Here is a 17,379-nt window from a genome sequence, read left to right as displayed (position 1 = left end):
GTACCATTGCGGCTTCTGCTGTATTATGCTCGAAAGGAAGCTGATTAGATAATATGGCTAGTAAAGCATGAACTTGATCAGGTGGTAACTGGCCTAACCAGTCTTAAAAGTGTGATTCTTTTCATTTGCAAACATGTAAATCCAGTTGAATTGGAAAAAAAAGAATGAATGAAAATGTACTGAAATACAAATCCATAAAGAAAAGGTGTATTCTAGGATGTATTTATTTGTTCATTTTCAACTTTTTGAATAATTGGATGAAATCCAGCTTGCAAATTAATCCAGCATCTGAGTACATCATCATCAAACAACGGACATTTGGAACATAGCATCTGAGTACAGTCCAAACAAACGTTGGACTTGGAACAGTTGTTACCGAACGAACATAACCAATGTTCAGTTCTGTCTCTTTTGTTCATTTCGTCCAACCCTGGACAAGCCATCAAACATACCCTAAGTGGTCCAAAATTTGGTGCAACAAAATTTCCCATGTGGTAAGCGGGGTCCTGTGTCAACTGTCAAGCAGAAGGCCCAGGATCAAATCCCTCTGCCACATGGGGGCGGCTGTTGTTCTGGTAGGGGTCCTACCCCCAGCTTGCCTTTCAAAAGATAAAAAAAAATTGTCTTTTGTTCTGGTAGACATTGAGTTTCGACCGTCGCAACCAATATCTTAAGATACATTATAATGCTTTTTATAAGTTATTTAATTAGAGATAGTGTTATGTTTTATTTATTATTTTTTAATTAACTTATTTTCTAATTTGTCGAAAGAACATTTCTAGCTCGTCTAGCTCAGCTCTACTTATGAACAAAACTTTAAATCAATTGGAACCATATTTACCTTACCTGGTCCACCCGGGCCTCAATTACTTGCATCTTTATGGATTGAGCCTTTTTTAAACTTACGTCACTGTATAACAGGTGCGTTTTGAAGCTTTTCACCCTAGATTTGAGATGGACAAACATGGATCATATCTTAGATATAAAACAAATCCGCAAGGACGCAGTTAGGTCTCATTTTAGACAGGGCTGGGAGATTTTATCAACATGATTGTATTAGACATGCTCACATCCTACCAAAATCATAACCAAATTCTATCCAACCCATTTGAATCATGTCTCAACATAATGCAACCTGTTTACATCAAGTTTTTAGCCACTTTTCCTTGAACCGAGTCGTTTCCAACTGAAGTTGGATCTGGTTTTGTTTCAAATTACTAAATTCGATTAAAGGTATGTCTGAGATTGGGTACATATGGATACGACTCATTTTCACCATTACAGTTTTCAAAATGTTCATGAACAACAATTAAAACATAGATACACACCTCAACTGCTTCTGTCATGATCCACGGGTAGATGAACCTCTGACATGATCCTCCTACTCCTGTGTAACTAAACGTTTCCTACAAGGAACTGAAAAGATGTGCTAAATTTTGGTGGATTGATTCTTCATGTAAATCTCCAGTCGTATCTGACCTGTCTGTTGTCTCATAAACAAGACGGATACCACCTTTCTTCAGCACGAGTCCTTTAATCGAGTCGCCGAGCTCTACTGTCATGTCCATCCTGCCAACTTCATTTAGGAGGTACACTATCCGATCCCGCTCCTTAAAACGCCACAAGCATACGTTCTCGTTGTTTTGGGATACATAAACTTCAGATACGGTCAAAAGGTCTGCAGGAAACCTCTCTCCCACGAACTTTAATTTTGGTGCGAAGCATTTGAAATTGTCATCATTTCTCACTTGCTCAGTGACGACCACTAGGCATAGAATCAGGCTCTTGATCTTGGAATTGATCTGCAACGAAGTCGGAGCCTCAATTGATAGCATGATCCAGCGACGAAAACTTTTTTTGTTTTTTGGAAAGAAGATCCTGCTTGGAATCTCATTAGCAGAGACGCAAAAGATTTCTAGAGATCTACATATTTCCTGCAGCCAAGCCAAATTTTAGATAGAGCAAGCACAACTAATACAGCAGGAGAGAAAATCTAATGAGATCGTAGACTGTACCTTAACAAGCTGGCTCTTCAAAGTAGCACCAAGGCTGCTGCATCCACTGATTTGTAGGTTTCTCAAGGAGGTCAAACCATTTAGCCCATGAATATTTGTCAGATTCTTGCAGTTGGTGAGATAAAGTAGGCATAACCCTCTTGAGTTTGAAACATCTAATTCTTTCAGTTCAATGCATCCATGGGCGTGCAGCTTGACTAGGGATGACGGAAGCTGAGGGAGAGAGTGAAGCATACTGCTGCCTGTCAGAATTAGTTCCCTGAGCTGCACCAGGTAACTGAAACCTGATGGGAGGCTGCAAAGAGCACTGCCGTGCAATGCTAACGTTTTCAATGAGGTAAGTTCAGAGAAACTAAATGGGAGCTCCTTAAGCTGTGTATTGTTTCTTAGTTCTAGAGATTCCAACATTTTGAGTTTTCCAAAAGTACTTGGAAAATTTCTGATCCGTTTGCAGGATGCCATTTTAAGTATCCTCAAGCTGGAAAGGCTCCCAAATTCATCAGGCAATTTTGTGATAACAGACCCATTAATGTCCAACTCCGTCAAATTTGTCATTTGCACAATTGATTCAGGAAGGCGATTGAGACTCTTGCACTGGCATACTGAGAACTTCGAAACTTTATCCAACGATCCTATGTTGATAGGCAAATCTCTAATGGCAGTGCCATCCAGAAAAACATTTTCTAAATTTTGTGCATTGCAAATTGAATCAGGCAATGCGGCAAGTGAACTGCACCCTCTGGCACTTAGTACACTGAGATTCCTCAAATATCCTATAGAGTCTGGTATTCTGTTTATTTTTGTGCCATCTAATATAAGTTGTTCTAGAGAAGCCAACCCTTCCAGTGATCTTGGTAATGCACTTATATTTTTGCTCCCCTTCAAAGATAACTTCTTAAGATTCCTCAACCCCGTTACAGAATCAGGAATACTTTCCAAAACAGAGTTTTCACAGAGTAGGAGCTCTGTTAATGACGGCAAACTTTCCAATTGATCTGGGAGAGACATGTTTTCACAGCGAGAAAGGTCTAGGGTTTTCAAAGATCTCAACTGATAAATACTATCAGGAAGATTCACCAGCTTGTTGCAACCTCCCAAATTCAAATAAGCCAAGCTCTGCAGAAGCTCGATCGAGCCATGAATTCTGACCAAGTTATAGCAGCCATGAAGGTCCAATTTGACCAAGCCAGTGAAACTAGAAAAATCTGGAGTGGCAGCTAGTTTCTCGCACTTGTTGAGGTTGAGAACCTTCAGATTTTCAAAAACCTGTTTTTTCTTGACAACATGTTTCTTAAAAACCTGCGAAGTACCAAAATCACTTGTAAGAGAAAGTCATAAGGTAGTACATCAAGGAAATTCGCAAACAATGACCTTGTTTGGCCACCCACACCAAGTGCGCGTCCAGCGTCTGATGAACATGCATGTGTTGGGCTATATTAATAGTGTGATGAACAATGCAATCTAAATAACAAACAAGCATTGCCATACTGCCAGACACAATTGGTGCCCTATGAGAGGTAACTAGGTCCGGAAAAATGATTTCTTGACTCTGGAGCTTGAAATTTCGCAAATGACTTTGCTCTAGCAGATTAAAAGGCTTCCAATTAATGCATCATCCACAGCCCCACACCGTTTCCCTTGTGTGTGTGTGTGTGTGTGTGGTGTAGGTCCTAATTTTTAGGGTGATGGGCTTTGGATTGCAATTTTTTGCTTAAAGTGATGTTGGTAGCGGTAATGATGGTGGTGATGTTAGTAGACTGGAAGAAAATTAGTTTAAAAATAAAAGTAAAAAACCAAACACCAAAACTTGTTTAAAATAAGTATAAATAGCAATGAGTAATTTGTAAGATGATCCAAATAGGGGGTTAGAGTTCAACTGAAAAATTTAGAACCAAGTCAAGCCGTATACTACCGCATGTACATTTATCAATATTTTCTTCTCCTGCTCTGCCTTTTTTTGTTCAATCCCAAAGCATTCATAATTCGACAGAACTACGGCACATAGTGACTGGAACTTTAGTGTTCATTCTGGATCAACTTATCATTATTCGCGCACTGTTGGCACATATACCTAGGAGACACAACAGTGTAGGAGCGTGTCTTTGAACGCAACATGAAAGTCCTATCACTTTGCTTATCTATCAACATACCTTAAACCAGGCGCAGTGTTGCCTGCCACGGACTTGTGTAATCGCCTTGCTGTTTGACAGGTCAAGCACAGCAACTTCCTTCAGATCAATGGCATGAGGCAGAGACTTCAAAGGACAACCTTGCCACTCCAACCATCTCGGCTTTATACCTACACTTTTGAATTTCCCTTTGAAGTTGGCATGGTTTGTACGCAGCAGTCTGAGGTTGGACAATGGAGCAAGCGATGTGGTCCTCAAATTGTTGTCTTCCGTTCCTTGAGAATTGAGGGCGATGCCCTGGATCTTCTCCGTTGCCTGATAACAGATCGAATTACAAATGAGCGCATAGAAGTATCGTTAACATTAAATTGACGTTGGGAAAAGGAGATGACTGAGGTGTCTTACTCTGTCGTTGTCCAACACATGGAAGCTTTCTTGGTGTTCCCACAATCTGCTGCGTTTTCCAGTTTCCTGGCTTTCATTTTTCACTATTTCTCTTCCCATGTCTCTAATCTTCTCGTGCATCTGAAATTTGTTATAGACAATACTCGTCAACCCTTTATGGACAAGCTTCCGGAGAGCTTCGATTGCACTTTCTGGACAAGCATCCGGAGAGAATTGGCAACCCTTCCACATATGAACGGCATTATCCCTGTCCATTCCTATGAAGAAGCATGCTATGTCAAGAAAAATATCCTTCTCTATTGGATTGAGCTCGCCATAAATTACGCTGAACCATCCCGGATCTTCTGGGTTTGGCGGCCGTTCCCGGTTCATTTCTGAACTCGTTCCTTGGCCAGAGGTTGAGCTCGTGATGAGATTGATGTCCTGGTCAGAGTTCATGTTGCTTTTTGGGTCCGTACCATGATCAGGACCATGGCCCTTCAACTTTTCTGTTACCTCTTCCCATTTCGCTGTATCTCTTGTGCCAGAGAAGAATGATCCGAAAACTTCAAGAGTTAAGGGCAACCCACCAATTGCCGATACAATTGCCTTTGCTAAGTTTAGGTACTGATTCGTCGGCGGTTCTCTCCCAAAGGCATAGTAATTGAAGACTTGAAGTGATTCATTCTCATCCAATTTTTTGGGTCGATAAATCTCCTGTTCATGCAACTTGTTCATGCCCAGCACACGCAGTTCACTTGCTACTATGATAATTCTGCTGCCTGGGTAGAAGCAATACTTGTCACCTACCCATGCACTGAGGTGGTTCTCATCAGTGGCGTCATCAAGAACGAGAAGAACCCTCTTTCTGCATAGCATGCGCTTGATCAAACTCTTCCCGTAGCTAACCTCATTCACTATTGGGACTTTGTTCTTTTCCGTTTTCTTTTTCCATGGACAGAACCATGACCTTGAGATGCCGCTAATTAGCTGATTCTGAAGAGAGACAAGCGGATTGGCTTGTTCTACTGATGGTGTCACGGCTGAAACGAAGCTGCTACAGTCGAAATGGCTAGACATTCTATTGTATATGGCCCTCGCAAGAGTTGTTTTTCCCATCCCACTGTCGCCCAGGATCCCAACCAGTCGAACATCGGTTGCTTCTGGTTCCAGTAGCTTCGCTACATCATTTATGCGCGACTCCATTCCGATGGTGAGTTTAGTAGCATCCAGTAGGGACCGATTTAACATACGCATGACCTTTTCAACCACCAGTTGTGTCAGCTTAACTGCGTCCCTGCAGAACAATCGAATCAAAGCTTAGGAAACAAAAAACAGGGAACCATGGCAAGAAGTTTTGAGTATAGCATCATCATCGTGATGTTCAGGAATAGGGTCGTCCCTCTAAACATGACATTGGGGTTCTATATGGAACGAGGACAAATAGAATCCAACATATGTTAAAAGTGCATGCTGCTTTTCCTTGCAATGTATCTTGAAATGAGATACAGTTCTGTTGAAAATTCTTTGAAGAAGAGTTAACACTCCTGCAATTACCTATTTCAAAAAGATTCCCATTTTTCTGAAAGACATTTCAGGACCCAAAAGTTTACAGTGACATTTTTATATTAACCATTACCATGAAATTAACTTGCAGGATCTCTATAGAGAGTTTTAGTGAAAAGTTGGGCCCTCAAATGTCTCCTCAGAAACAGCGTTTCTAATTGATGGAGATGACTGGGATTTCATGAACCCCCCACCGCCGCTCTCAACAACGGCTCCCAAACAGAGCCTTAAGCGAGCAGAACCTTGCCTGATAACTCATAGCTGGGTCGAGATTTGCCCTGAGACCTTTGTTCCCAACGTCGCTGATTGAGCACTCAAAAAGTCATATGTTTACTATCCAAATGACCCCTAACAAACAAATCATGCTAAAAGTATCCATGAGCTTAGGGTGAGCGGATACAACTTCTAACAATGATTTTTCTAGTAAATAGATATCCTTTAAAAGAAGTCTCAATCTCATGTTATTTAGAAAGGATATTCACAACCTAACTTTTCACTGGATCGGTCAAATAGAGGCTCAATTGGAGTAAATTTGGTAATTCGTGAATGCACAGTAAAAATACTAAACTGCCCTCGTTGCAAAAGAAAATAGGCAAAACGCACCTTTTCAAAACAAGTGTCAAAAATGATAACTTATACGGATCTTAATCATGATATTATTAACTTCAAGTCTTCATTTGGAAAATTAAGAAGACGAAAGTCTTTATCTGTTACTCTCAGAAAAAAAAAACAAGTCTGTATTTGACATATTCAGTCAAAATTAATTTGGGTCTGAAAATGTCTTTTCAGTGAACATGAGACTTGTTTAGAAATATCAGAAGAAAGCGTGTGCCGAAATAATCCTTTAACTATATGGAGCATTTTCTACTTTACTTTAATTAAATATAGTAGGCCCTTGGGCATCGATATATATAAAACACTCGAGAAAAGAAAAGCCCTTAAGTTGCTGAGAGAGAGAGAGAGGTACCGATCTGCATCATCATAACGAAGATGGCATGCAGTGGGCTCTGCAGCTTCTGACAGTGCTGCCCTCCAGTAATTCGTTTCCTCCGCAGGGGAGTTCTCTTCTAGATTTCGGAACACTTTCTCCAGAGTTCCTGTCTGATACTGAACATGAGACGGATCGACGTCGAGAAACACGGGAAGGATCATCCTGCTGCATCGGATAGCACGACTAATCTCCGTCAGGCACCACTTGGACTCTACGTACGACTCTGTGAAGATGGGTATCGTCACTTTAGACCTGTCGATTGTGTCAAGTAGCCCCCCAATCTTTTCCCACTTGCCCGATATCCAATTGTCTAAGAACGTAGTCACTCCGTGCCGTTCCAGTGCCCGAAAGAGATCGATGGCAAAAGCACGCGTGTCGGCATCCTGGCTTCTGAAGCTCAAGTACACATCAAATTCGAATTCATGATGCTTGCTTGGTAGGTCTACTCGATGACTCTGCGATTTGAGCTGATGCTGCTCTAGTGTACATATCATGCTCGAATTCGATTCATTCTGGAACTCAGAGGCAGTGGGGAATTCTTGTTTTAAAGGTATTGTATCGATTTCAATTGCCTTTTCTCTCAAAAAAGGTATTGTATCGATTTCGTGATGCTGCGGTGATGAAACTGCGGGAGATGACACAGTCGGTACCGTTTCCTGCTCTGGAAATGAAGCCGTAGTCGGTGCGGCCACTCGAGGATGTTTTGGCGTTGGCCACGGTGACGGACACACCTCTGAAGATGAAGGTGCCACGGAAGAAATGGACATCGAATTGGCACTATAATCATGTGATACGGTCAAAGTTCTGCCAAAATCGTCCAAGCCCGTCAAAATAAGCTTTCGCAGATTCTTCACTTTCACTATAGACTCTGGTATAGTCCTTATGGAGGTGAAATCAAAGGCAAGCTCCTGTAAAGACTCCATGCCACCTGATAAATCCGGTAAACTGGAAAGTCCGCTGCAACTTGAGAGTGTAAGGATTTCAAGAGATCCTAATGCACATAGAGTGTTTGGCAGACTTTGGAGCTTAGTGCAGCCTTTCAAAATTAGATTTCGCAGATTCTTGAGCTTCACTATAGACTCTGGTAGAGTCCTTATGGAGGTGAAATCAAGGGCAAGCTCCCTTAAAGACTCCATGTCACCTAATAAATCCGGTAAACTGTAAAGTCCGCTGCAACTTGAGAGTGTAAGGGTTTCAAGAGATTTTAATGCACATAGAGAGTTTGGCAGACTTTGGAGCTTAGTGCAGCCTTTCAAAATTAGATTTCGCAGATTCTTGAGCTTCACTATAGACTCTGGTAGAGTCCTTATGGAGGTGAAATCAAGGGCAAGCTCCCTTAAAGACTCCATGTCACCTAATAAATCCGGTAAACTGTAAAGTCCGCTGCAACTTGAGAGTGTAAGGGTTTCAAGAGATTTTAATGCACATAGAGAGTTTGGCAGACTTTGGAGCTTAGTGCAGCGTTTCAAACTCAAAAAGACCAAACTCTTTAGATATCCAATCGATTTGTCAACTTCAGACAAGGCAAGACAGTCATCAAGCACCAATTTCTCCAACCCTGGACAATGTGAGAACTCAGGAGTTGTGGACAGGCGATTGCATCCACTAAGGTTGAGAACTCTCAAGTGACGATAAACCTGTCAAACCATGCCGTTATTGTTATTCTCTTTCTTGTCAACATCTAAGAAACGAAATGCTAAAATTAGTTATCTTACAGTTTACCTTTTGTGATGGAAAGCGCTTGTTCCACATCCCTTGGATCATGCCATAAGATAGGTCAAGGACAGCAAGTTTCTCAAGATCAAATTCATCCGGCAATGTTTCCAAGGAAAACCCCTTCCACTCTAACCACTTCAGCTTCTTAGAGAAATGTCGAAAATCACCGGATATGTCCACACAATTGAGGCGAAGTAGCCTCAGGTTGGGCATATTAGCGAAGGCCAGTGTTTGCAGATGTGGCCGCTTTCCCTCTTCCCAATCTTCCAAATTGAGACTCACGGCTTCAATGTTTTTTGTTCCCTGAAATTGAACAGATAAGATCACCTCATTGTAGTATTGTGCATCAATCTCACAGTGAACAAGAAGTCCTAGATCAATCTAACAGTCAATGAAGAAAATAGTGACTTCCCATACTACAATAAGATTTTGTTGTTAAGCTATCCTTGATTGCTCAACTTGATCAAGAAATTCATTTCGAGTCTTCTGAGTCAAAGACTCATGTAACTTGTAGGGCTGTCAAAATGTCGGGTTAGATCAGTTTGGGGTCGACCCTGATCATTCCAATTTTGTGATAGCCATATTCTTCTCTCAAAGAAAATAAATTTTGTGGCGGTTATATTCAAAATAAGGTCTGGGTACCCTCAGTGCAGATGTGGCAGCCCACTTTTTCCTATATCCTTTCTTCTGAATCCCAAACCTTTTCTGGTGTTTTTGTTCAAAAAATCAAAAAGAAAAAAAAAAGTTACTTCAACAGTTTCCTATCATTGCTTTTCCCTAAATAAAAAATTAACATGGTCAAGTTGAATACTGATATTAGCAATAAAAAATTAACACAGTCAGCCTCAATCTATACTAGAAAGTTTAAAAGAACGACCATAGACCTGATTCTTTTTTTTTTATTTGTTCTTCATTACCCATTCCACATCCATCCTTTGAAAAAAAAAAAATAGCCCGTTCCACTTCTAAGATCCAAAACTAGGTTAGTTGGGTATTGATACAAATCTCACTCACTTATTGCCACACATTTGGGATTCTTTCTGTAAAAAGGCTTTCTTTCTTTTCTTGTCAGGCTAAAAATACTGAGGAAGGCATGAAGATTAGGTTCTTCATACCAAATATTGTTTAAAATGTGCATAATTTGAGAAAAAAATAGGAATTCATATTTATTGATATACAAATGCTTTAATGGAATATCATATTGGATCCAATTATGGAACTATGTAAAAAAAATTGTGTATTTTAGCCCCTAATATGGGTCTCTACTAGATCCAAATACAAAAAAATGCTTAAATTGAATAATTTTTACATAAAATGGAAATTCAAAAAATGTGTATTCAAAATCACATTCTACGTTCAAACACATAAAATAATTTCTCATGAGATTTTCAACTTTTTTCTTTTTCTTAGGTACTTATCAGTAAAATTTTGGAGAAATAAAAAAATAAATAATTTATATACAAAATCTTAGAAAATTTTAAATACAAAAAACACTAATCAAATCAAACTCTAATTCAAAAGCCTTAATTTGGAAGTCTTGATCAATCAAACCCTAATTCAAAAGCCCTAATTTGAAAGTCCTAATAAATCAACCGCTAATTCAAAAGCCCTTATCAATCAAACCCTAACCAGCCAGAGAGAGAGAGAGAGAAGGAGATCATCGGAATTGTTCCACTAGAGCATCGTCGCTGAGTGTCGTTGCCGGTGACTGTCACCAGTGAGAAGAGAGGGAGGGATGGGGGGGAGGAGAGCAGAGGCTGGGTCGGGGTCAGGGCGAGAGGGGGGAGGGGGGTGGATAACCCCCCAACATCCATTTTTTTTTTACCATTCCCACGGTCTCCGTTCATTACATAACGAGGGGGGTGGAATGATAGAAAAGTGGTTCGGGGAACGGTTGGATGCGTAGAGCAACTGTTCCGTGCAGCCAGCGTTTGATTACAAACGTTGAAGCAGCAAGGGACCAAAGGATAGAATGATTCTTGGTATGCACGAGCTAAAATACAGTCAGTTTCATTAGAGCCATTCTCTCACTTAGTTACCAACTTCCAAGTCAATGTATCAAGGATAAGTGGCATCTATTCAACTCTCTTCAAGGATCTGGGCAAGGAATAAGACGTCTAAGGGATGCTGAGAAAACGATGCAATTGCATCTAGTATATGGGTTCATATTTGGTGTTAATGAAGTCATGAAACTATTGAGTAGAATTCACCGTCTTTTCTTATTTTCAAGACTTTTCTTTTGTAGATCAGACCTTATGGACGTGATCTACAAGGTTTGTTTAATTGAAAGTGAGTTCTGAAACATGTGATTGTAAGATGCAAGTAGGTTTTTAAGGTCTTCAAAATTCAACTACTCGGAATGTACGACAATTTTACCACTCAAAAAATCATAGTTTTACATCGAAGATACATGATCCAAGATTTGATCCTTGGTGCTGAAGACATCTATATGGTGAAATTGACTCGATAATATATGCTTGAACCTCTCATTGCTAGCTAAATAGTTTCATACCTTCATTACTACCAAATGTAGACTATATATATATATATATATATATATATATATATATATATATATATATATATATATATATATATATATATATATATATATATATATATATATATATATAAGTTAATAGTTGGTATAATCAGTTAGATCTTCACTCAACTTGGCAAAACCCAATCTTTCTATTTTTTTGTTTGTTTTTTTCTTGGAAAATCTAACCTCATAAATGTGATCTAAATTGCCTCTTTATTTGAACAAAGCTTTTGATCATCGGAATCTAATGTGTGCACAGATTTTTCTTACAATGGAAAAATTGATGCCATAAATGCAGTAGAGGTTTTCTATTAAAAAAACAAGCATTTTCATTGAAGAAACATGATCCAAGAGTCAATTTCCACTAAATTGACTATGCTAAACACAGCTATGAGGTTAAATTGAGTCAAAATGACTTGTACTTCGAGATCCCTATTGTATTGTAGGTTGAATCAGTAATAGAAAGCACGCGTATATCAGCAGACTCATTTTTAGTTTTTTACTTGTTAAATATAATTTTATAGATGTGATCTACGTTTTGTTTTTAGCGGGAACTGACTTTTCTATTGCTGGAATCCGACCTATGAGGTTAAATTGACTATGCTAAACATATCTATGAGGTTAAATTGAGTCAAGATGACTTGCATTACGAGATCCCAATTGTATTGTAGGTTGAATCAGTAATAGAAAACACGCGTATATGATCAACAGACTCATTTTTAGTTTTTTACTTGTTAAATATAATTTTATAGATGTGATCTACGTTTTGCTTTTTAGATGGATGTAAATAGATCAATTTTTTCTACTCAAAAAAAATATATTTTCATCAAAAAACAGGATCTAAGGGTTGGTTTCCACTAAATCAACCATGAAGCATGTTGAACACATCTATGAGGTTAGGTTGAGTAACAACAACTTGCATCATGAGAGCCCATCTACATTGTGAGTATAATCTGCTGTAACGTGTATAATGTATAATGTTTGCAACCCTCGTGGGTGGGTAAGGAACTCTTTATGAAAAAAAAAATGTAATATTTTTATTTGTTTCAGTTTTTTTGCACATCTAGCCCTCGAGATGTGATCTATATATTAAGTTTAGTAGAAACTGACATTTCGATAATATTTTTTGGCCATGTATGTCATATTTTACGAGGGTTGAAAAATCAACAACCTACAATCTACCAGCAGCTATTCTACCTCAATCAAGAGTGCTCAAAACATTAGGTAAATAAGCCTTTTGGGAACGCTTGTTTTTGAAAGTAGAATCGAATCCGATTTTGTTGACCCAAGTAGATGAGCTAATGACGTGATTTGAATTTGACTGATCACAAAATCAAGCCACACTGTCTTCTTAAAAATCGACCAGTTTTGAGTTGATTAATTATAACCAGTCACTTAACTAGGAAATTTTGTCGATTGGCTACCATATAGAGCTATAACTTACCTTGACATTTTTCAGCACGTCCAATATTTCATCACCATCCGTCAACCTGCTACTCACACTTTGGCCAAAATTGCCTTCTTCCCTGATGATTTGTCTTCCCATTGCCTGAATTTGAGGTTGCATTTCAAATTCCACATTGTTGTTGATCTTAATAAGGGATTTATGCAGCAGGGCTCCAATTGCTATAAATGGGTGAAAGTCACACTCTGTCCACATGTAGGTAGCATTTTCTATGCCATTGCCAATAAAAAAGCATGCGATGTCCAAAAATATTTGCTTCTCTTCTTTGTCAAGTGCATCATAACTTATTTTCAGTGTTTCATGAACACTTCTGGGCTGTAAAAACCTCAATTGCTCCAACGTTTCCTCCCACAATTGTATGTCCCACACATTAAACAAATTTGATCCCATTACTTCTAGGGCTAACGGTAGTCCTCCAGTCGTAGATACAATTTCTTTACATAATTCAATATACTCGCTTGGTGGATGCTGGCTTCCAAAGGCGTGATAGCTAAAGAGCTGAAGTGATTGGTCAGGATTTAATTCTTGAAGCTCGTAAATCTCATCAATGCCACTTTCTTGCAAAACATGTCTGTCTCTAGTGGTGATAATTATCCTGCTTCCTTTAGGGAACGACCACCCTCGATACCATCGACTAGCAGCCAGCGCTTCCAGTTGACGTCTGTCATCAACGTCGTCAAGAACAATCAAGACCCTCTTCCCGAGTTCACTAAATTTGCGTTCGATGAATCTGATCCCCTGGCTAACAGAATATACCGCGGCTTCATGTTTCAAAATGTCTTTGATGAGCTTCTGTTGAAGTTGTGGAAGTGCATTCTTCAATGATGCTTCTTCCCTAACATTTGGAATGAAACTGGCAGCATCAAAGTTTGAACGGATGCTATTATAGATGGCCTTGGCAAGGGTTGTCTTCCCAACTCCACCAATTCCACATATTCCCACCATCCGAACATCATTGGTTTCAACTCCACGAAGTCCACATATTCCCACCATCCGAACATCATTGGTTTCAACGTCCAACATCTTCAACACATTCTTTACATGAGAATCAAGTCCGACTGGGAACTTGGCTACGTCAAATGCAGCTGAGCTTAGTTCATGTATAATCCTCTTGACAATAATCTGGATAAGCTTGGCCTCGAAGCTGCCAAACGAATACAAACCAAGAAACGCTGTTAATCGTTATACTCGATATCAATAGAAAAACAGCATGTATAACTAAACAAGCTTTGAATATTACATGTCTATAGATAAAAAATGATATTTGAGTTCATGCATAATTGCTTTCGTTCCTTATTGTTGTTTGGCAAAAATAACCGATTTGGTTCGTTTGATTTCACACCCATTTTTTAATTCGGATAAGAGACTAGCTAGGGAAAAGGTTGGATACCCCCGCAAAATGGAAATAACTTTTTTCTGAAAGTAGAAAATGCTCTCACAGCATCCTTTTACTAGCTGTCCGCTTCTTAATGCTGGTACGCTCAACGGTATGGCAATCCCTTTTCTTCCTATAAGAGAAAAAAAACAAAAACAAATCCATGGTCTCCCTAGTTTGTTAGGATGAATATGAATTGTGGTTTGATCATCCTCCAACCCATGTTTGCTGCATTTTTCCCTTTGATTTCATGTCCAAAATAAGATCTCTTTAGTTGCTTGGCTCATGTTCAGGTTTGTTCAATTAATTCGATCTTATCAGATTCCCATTCACGTTGAGATTAAGGTCTTGCAGTGGGTTCAGACCGAGATCCACATTTTAACTGACTTGCTGTTAAACACCCCTCTACATAAAGTTTATGAACCGAGTATGACCATAACGAAGAATTGGATTCTATCCAGTTTTATTTTCACTGACATAAAAGACTGATCTTGATAGGAATCTGTTGGGGTTTGCTCCTGACCCAATTAAAAAATATTTTGGTAATCGTACAATGAGAATTTTCAATTAAGGTTTGTGATGGTAGTGGAGGGATTGGGCCGTTAGGCCCGATAACGTCTAGGGTTTTATGCCCATTGTCATATATATAGCCTCCTCCTCTGGAGAGTTGGGCATAAGAGTGGGAATGGGGTATTGAGAGTTTCATATCTCTGTTTTTTTAATTTTCTCAACATCTTGATGGTGGATTCTGCTCCTCCTTTAGTTCATGAACGTAAGCTTGAGTGCTGAACCACTTAAATCATTCTTCTTCTCTTGTTTTGTTTCTTCTCTCCGTCTTGTGGTTTGCTTCGTATTGGGTTGCAGTTTGCATAACAGAATCAGCGATTGTCTCTTCTAATTCCAACCCCATTTTGACTGCTGCCAGACAGACAGTGAGGAGAATCAAGATCAGGTCACAGTGTATAACCGATTGTCCCCTTATATTCAATCCCGTCCACATATCTCAATTTAGGGAGATGTGCGGTGGAAATTGGACGTAACCGTTGACCCATTATAGATAATGTGACCTGATCTGCTCTTCCGAGCAAGGCACTTCCTCAAACAAAACACACACACACACACAGAGAGAGAGAGAGAGAGAGAGAGAGAGAGAGAGAGTTTTGCATACCCGTCCGTATAGTGCATTAGGATGTAGCCAGATAATGAGCCTGCCTGCCTCAGGGCATCCTTCCACTTGCTGATCACCGTCTCCTCTTCCTTCTCTCTGTGCTTTCTAAATGCCGCTGCAAATGGTCCGGTCTGACTACGTACGTCAGAAGGCTCGACATCATAGAACAAAGGAATTACTAACCTCCCACTCTCCAACATCTTGGTGATCTCCGTGAGGCACCACGTGGAGTCCGCATACCCCTCCCAGAGGATGACCACGAAAATCTCAGATGCCTCAATGCCCCTGAATATCACATCGATGTTTTCGCCCTCACTCAGCTCTTCGGTATCAAGGAAGGTTTTGACGCCTTGATCTTTCAATGCTTGATAAAGGTGGCCGGTGAAGCCCTTGTGGGTATCTTTTCCACAAAAACTTAAATACACATCATACTCGAACACAGAAACTTTTGATGACGATGGCGCCGATTCTCCCGATTGGCTCTGGACTTCACTGATCTTTTCCTTCTCCATCTTTTCTGTTAGGTTAGTTCTTCTCTGTGGATAGGATCTGAAGTCTCCCTCGATGCAGAGAATCTATGTTAATTTTGGGCACTCGAAATAGGAGGAGAAAATCTCGCTAGTTCTCTCGCTGGAATAGCCGGTTGGGGAAAAATAACGCGAAATTTATAAAGCAGCTCCCTTGCCCTGACCCCGCCGTGTCTCTTGGGCACCCCGTTTGTTTCATGTAATTTTCATGAAAATTTGACTGAACTACCATTCCTTTCCCTTGGTGACACATACTTCAGATTGTTATTACACATTGCACACTTATAGTATGTCATTGCACCATCATCTACCACTCAGCCCCATCTTTTGACAAGCTATATATCTTAAACATGATGAGCGCTCAAGTACAGAGGCATAATAAAAGTGGGCAATTTGATTGCACTTTGATCAAACTTTCAGTCTGAAACGCTGAACTATGTTCAGCTTATATCATAAATGGTTCAAACCCGTCTGGACTTTGAACTTTAATAGTTGCATCTTTGTTAAGAGCTCAATATGTTCATCGATAGCTAAAGAGTTACACCTGTCTTACGATGTTCGATCAACTATACCTCCTTTTAAGGTTTGTAGTTTATATACTTTTTATACGTGTTTAATAGGTAATGTTTTTAATCTCATAGGGACTACCTAAGAATTTTTTAAAATTTTTAATAAAGAAATAAGGTATTCTTATCTCTAATAAAACCCTAGACCATATTTTTTATGACTCTATGTGTTGTTACCTTAGGTATATTATTATTATTTTTTTAGTGTTAATGTATTATACAATTTTAAATGTATGTTCACTAACTAAATGTCTGGCATGTAATCACATATAAATGCTATAATTTTAGGGATAACAATTAATCACAAAGACACATTATCAATTAATCATGACACAACATTTACTATACCCTTCTTAAGGTATATCAAAAAAATAAAAAATAGAAAACAATTAGAATATCAAAAAATAAAAAAATTATAAAACAAAAAATTAAAAATAATTACATTTTCAAAAATAGAATATCAAAAAAATAAAAAATAAAAAAATTATAAAACAAAAAAAAAAACGATTAGATTTTCAAAAATAGAATCTCAAAAAAACATAAAACAAAAAAATATAAAACAGAAAAATATAAAACAGAAAAATTAGATTTTTTAAAAATAGAATCTCAAAAAATATAAAATAGAAAATAAAAATACAATTTTTATTATAAATAGCAAATAAAAACATAAATATCACGTCTAAAACTCGATATTTATGTTTCTAATGAAAAAATGGTGAAATTTTGAAAATATTGCTAGAAAATACCGGTTTTAACTTTTAAGTAATTTCTTGTGATATTTTTGCGTGGTTTTCATAGAAATCACATTGAGATTTCTTGCCTAATTTTGAAATTTCATAATATACTTGAAATGACTAGAAAAAGCTATCATGTTCTTGAGAAAATAAATATTTTGATAATTATGATTTTAACCTTAAGTAAATGTTTTTATTATA

The 17,379-nt window shown here is 38.6% G+C and overlaps 1 protein-coding gene across 1 annotated transcript; it reads right to left on the bottom strand.

The window, feature by feature from the left end:
* Positions 1–1,202: 1,202 nt before the first annotated feature.
* On the bottom strand, positions 1,203–16,192 carry LOC149827130 (uncharacterized). The gene is made up of 8 exons (XM_090019179.1): positions 15,352–16,192; positions 12,788–13,952; positions 8,808–9,104; positions 7,062–8,722; positions 4,550–5,825; positions 4,166–4,459; positions 2,016–3,314; positions 1,203–1,934 (listed from the first exon to the last, which is right to left on the bottom strand). Exons 1-8 carry the CDS (start codon positions 15,861–15,863, stop codon positions 1,407–1,409), a joined length of 7,032 nt encoding a protein of 2,343 aa, XP_089875305.1. The 5' UTR covers positions 15,864–16,192; the 3' UTR covers positions 1,203–1,406.
* Between the last annotated feature and the right edge of the window lie 1,187 nt (positions 16,193–17,379).

Source organism: Nuphar pumila, chromosome 10, assembly GCF_984573655.1.
Source record: "Nuphar pumila chromosome 10, dmNupPumi1.hap1.1, whole genome shotgun sequence".
Lineage (NCBI taxonomy): Eukaryota > Viridiplantae > Streptophyta > Magnoliopsida > Nymphaeales > Nymphaeaceae > Nuphar > Nuphar pumila.
Note: the sequence above shows the minus strand (reverse complement) of the source record. Positions and strands in the feature narration are given on the sequence as shown.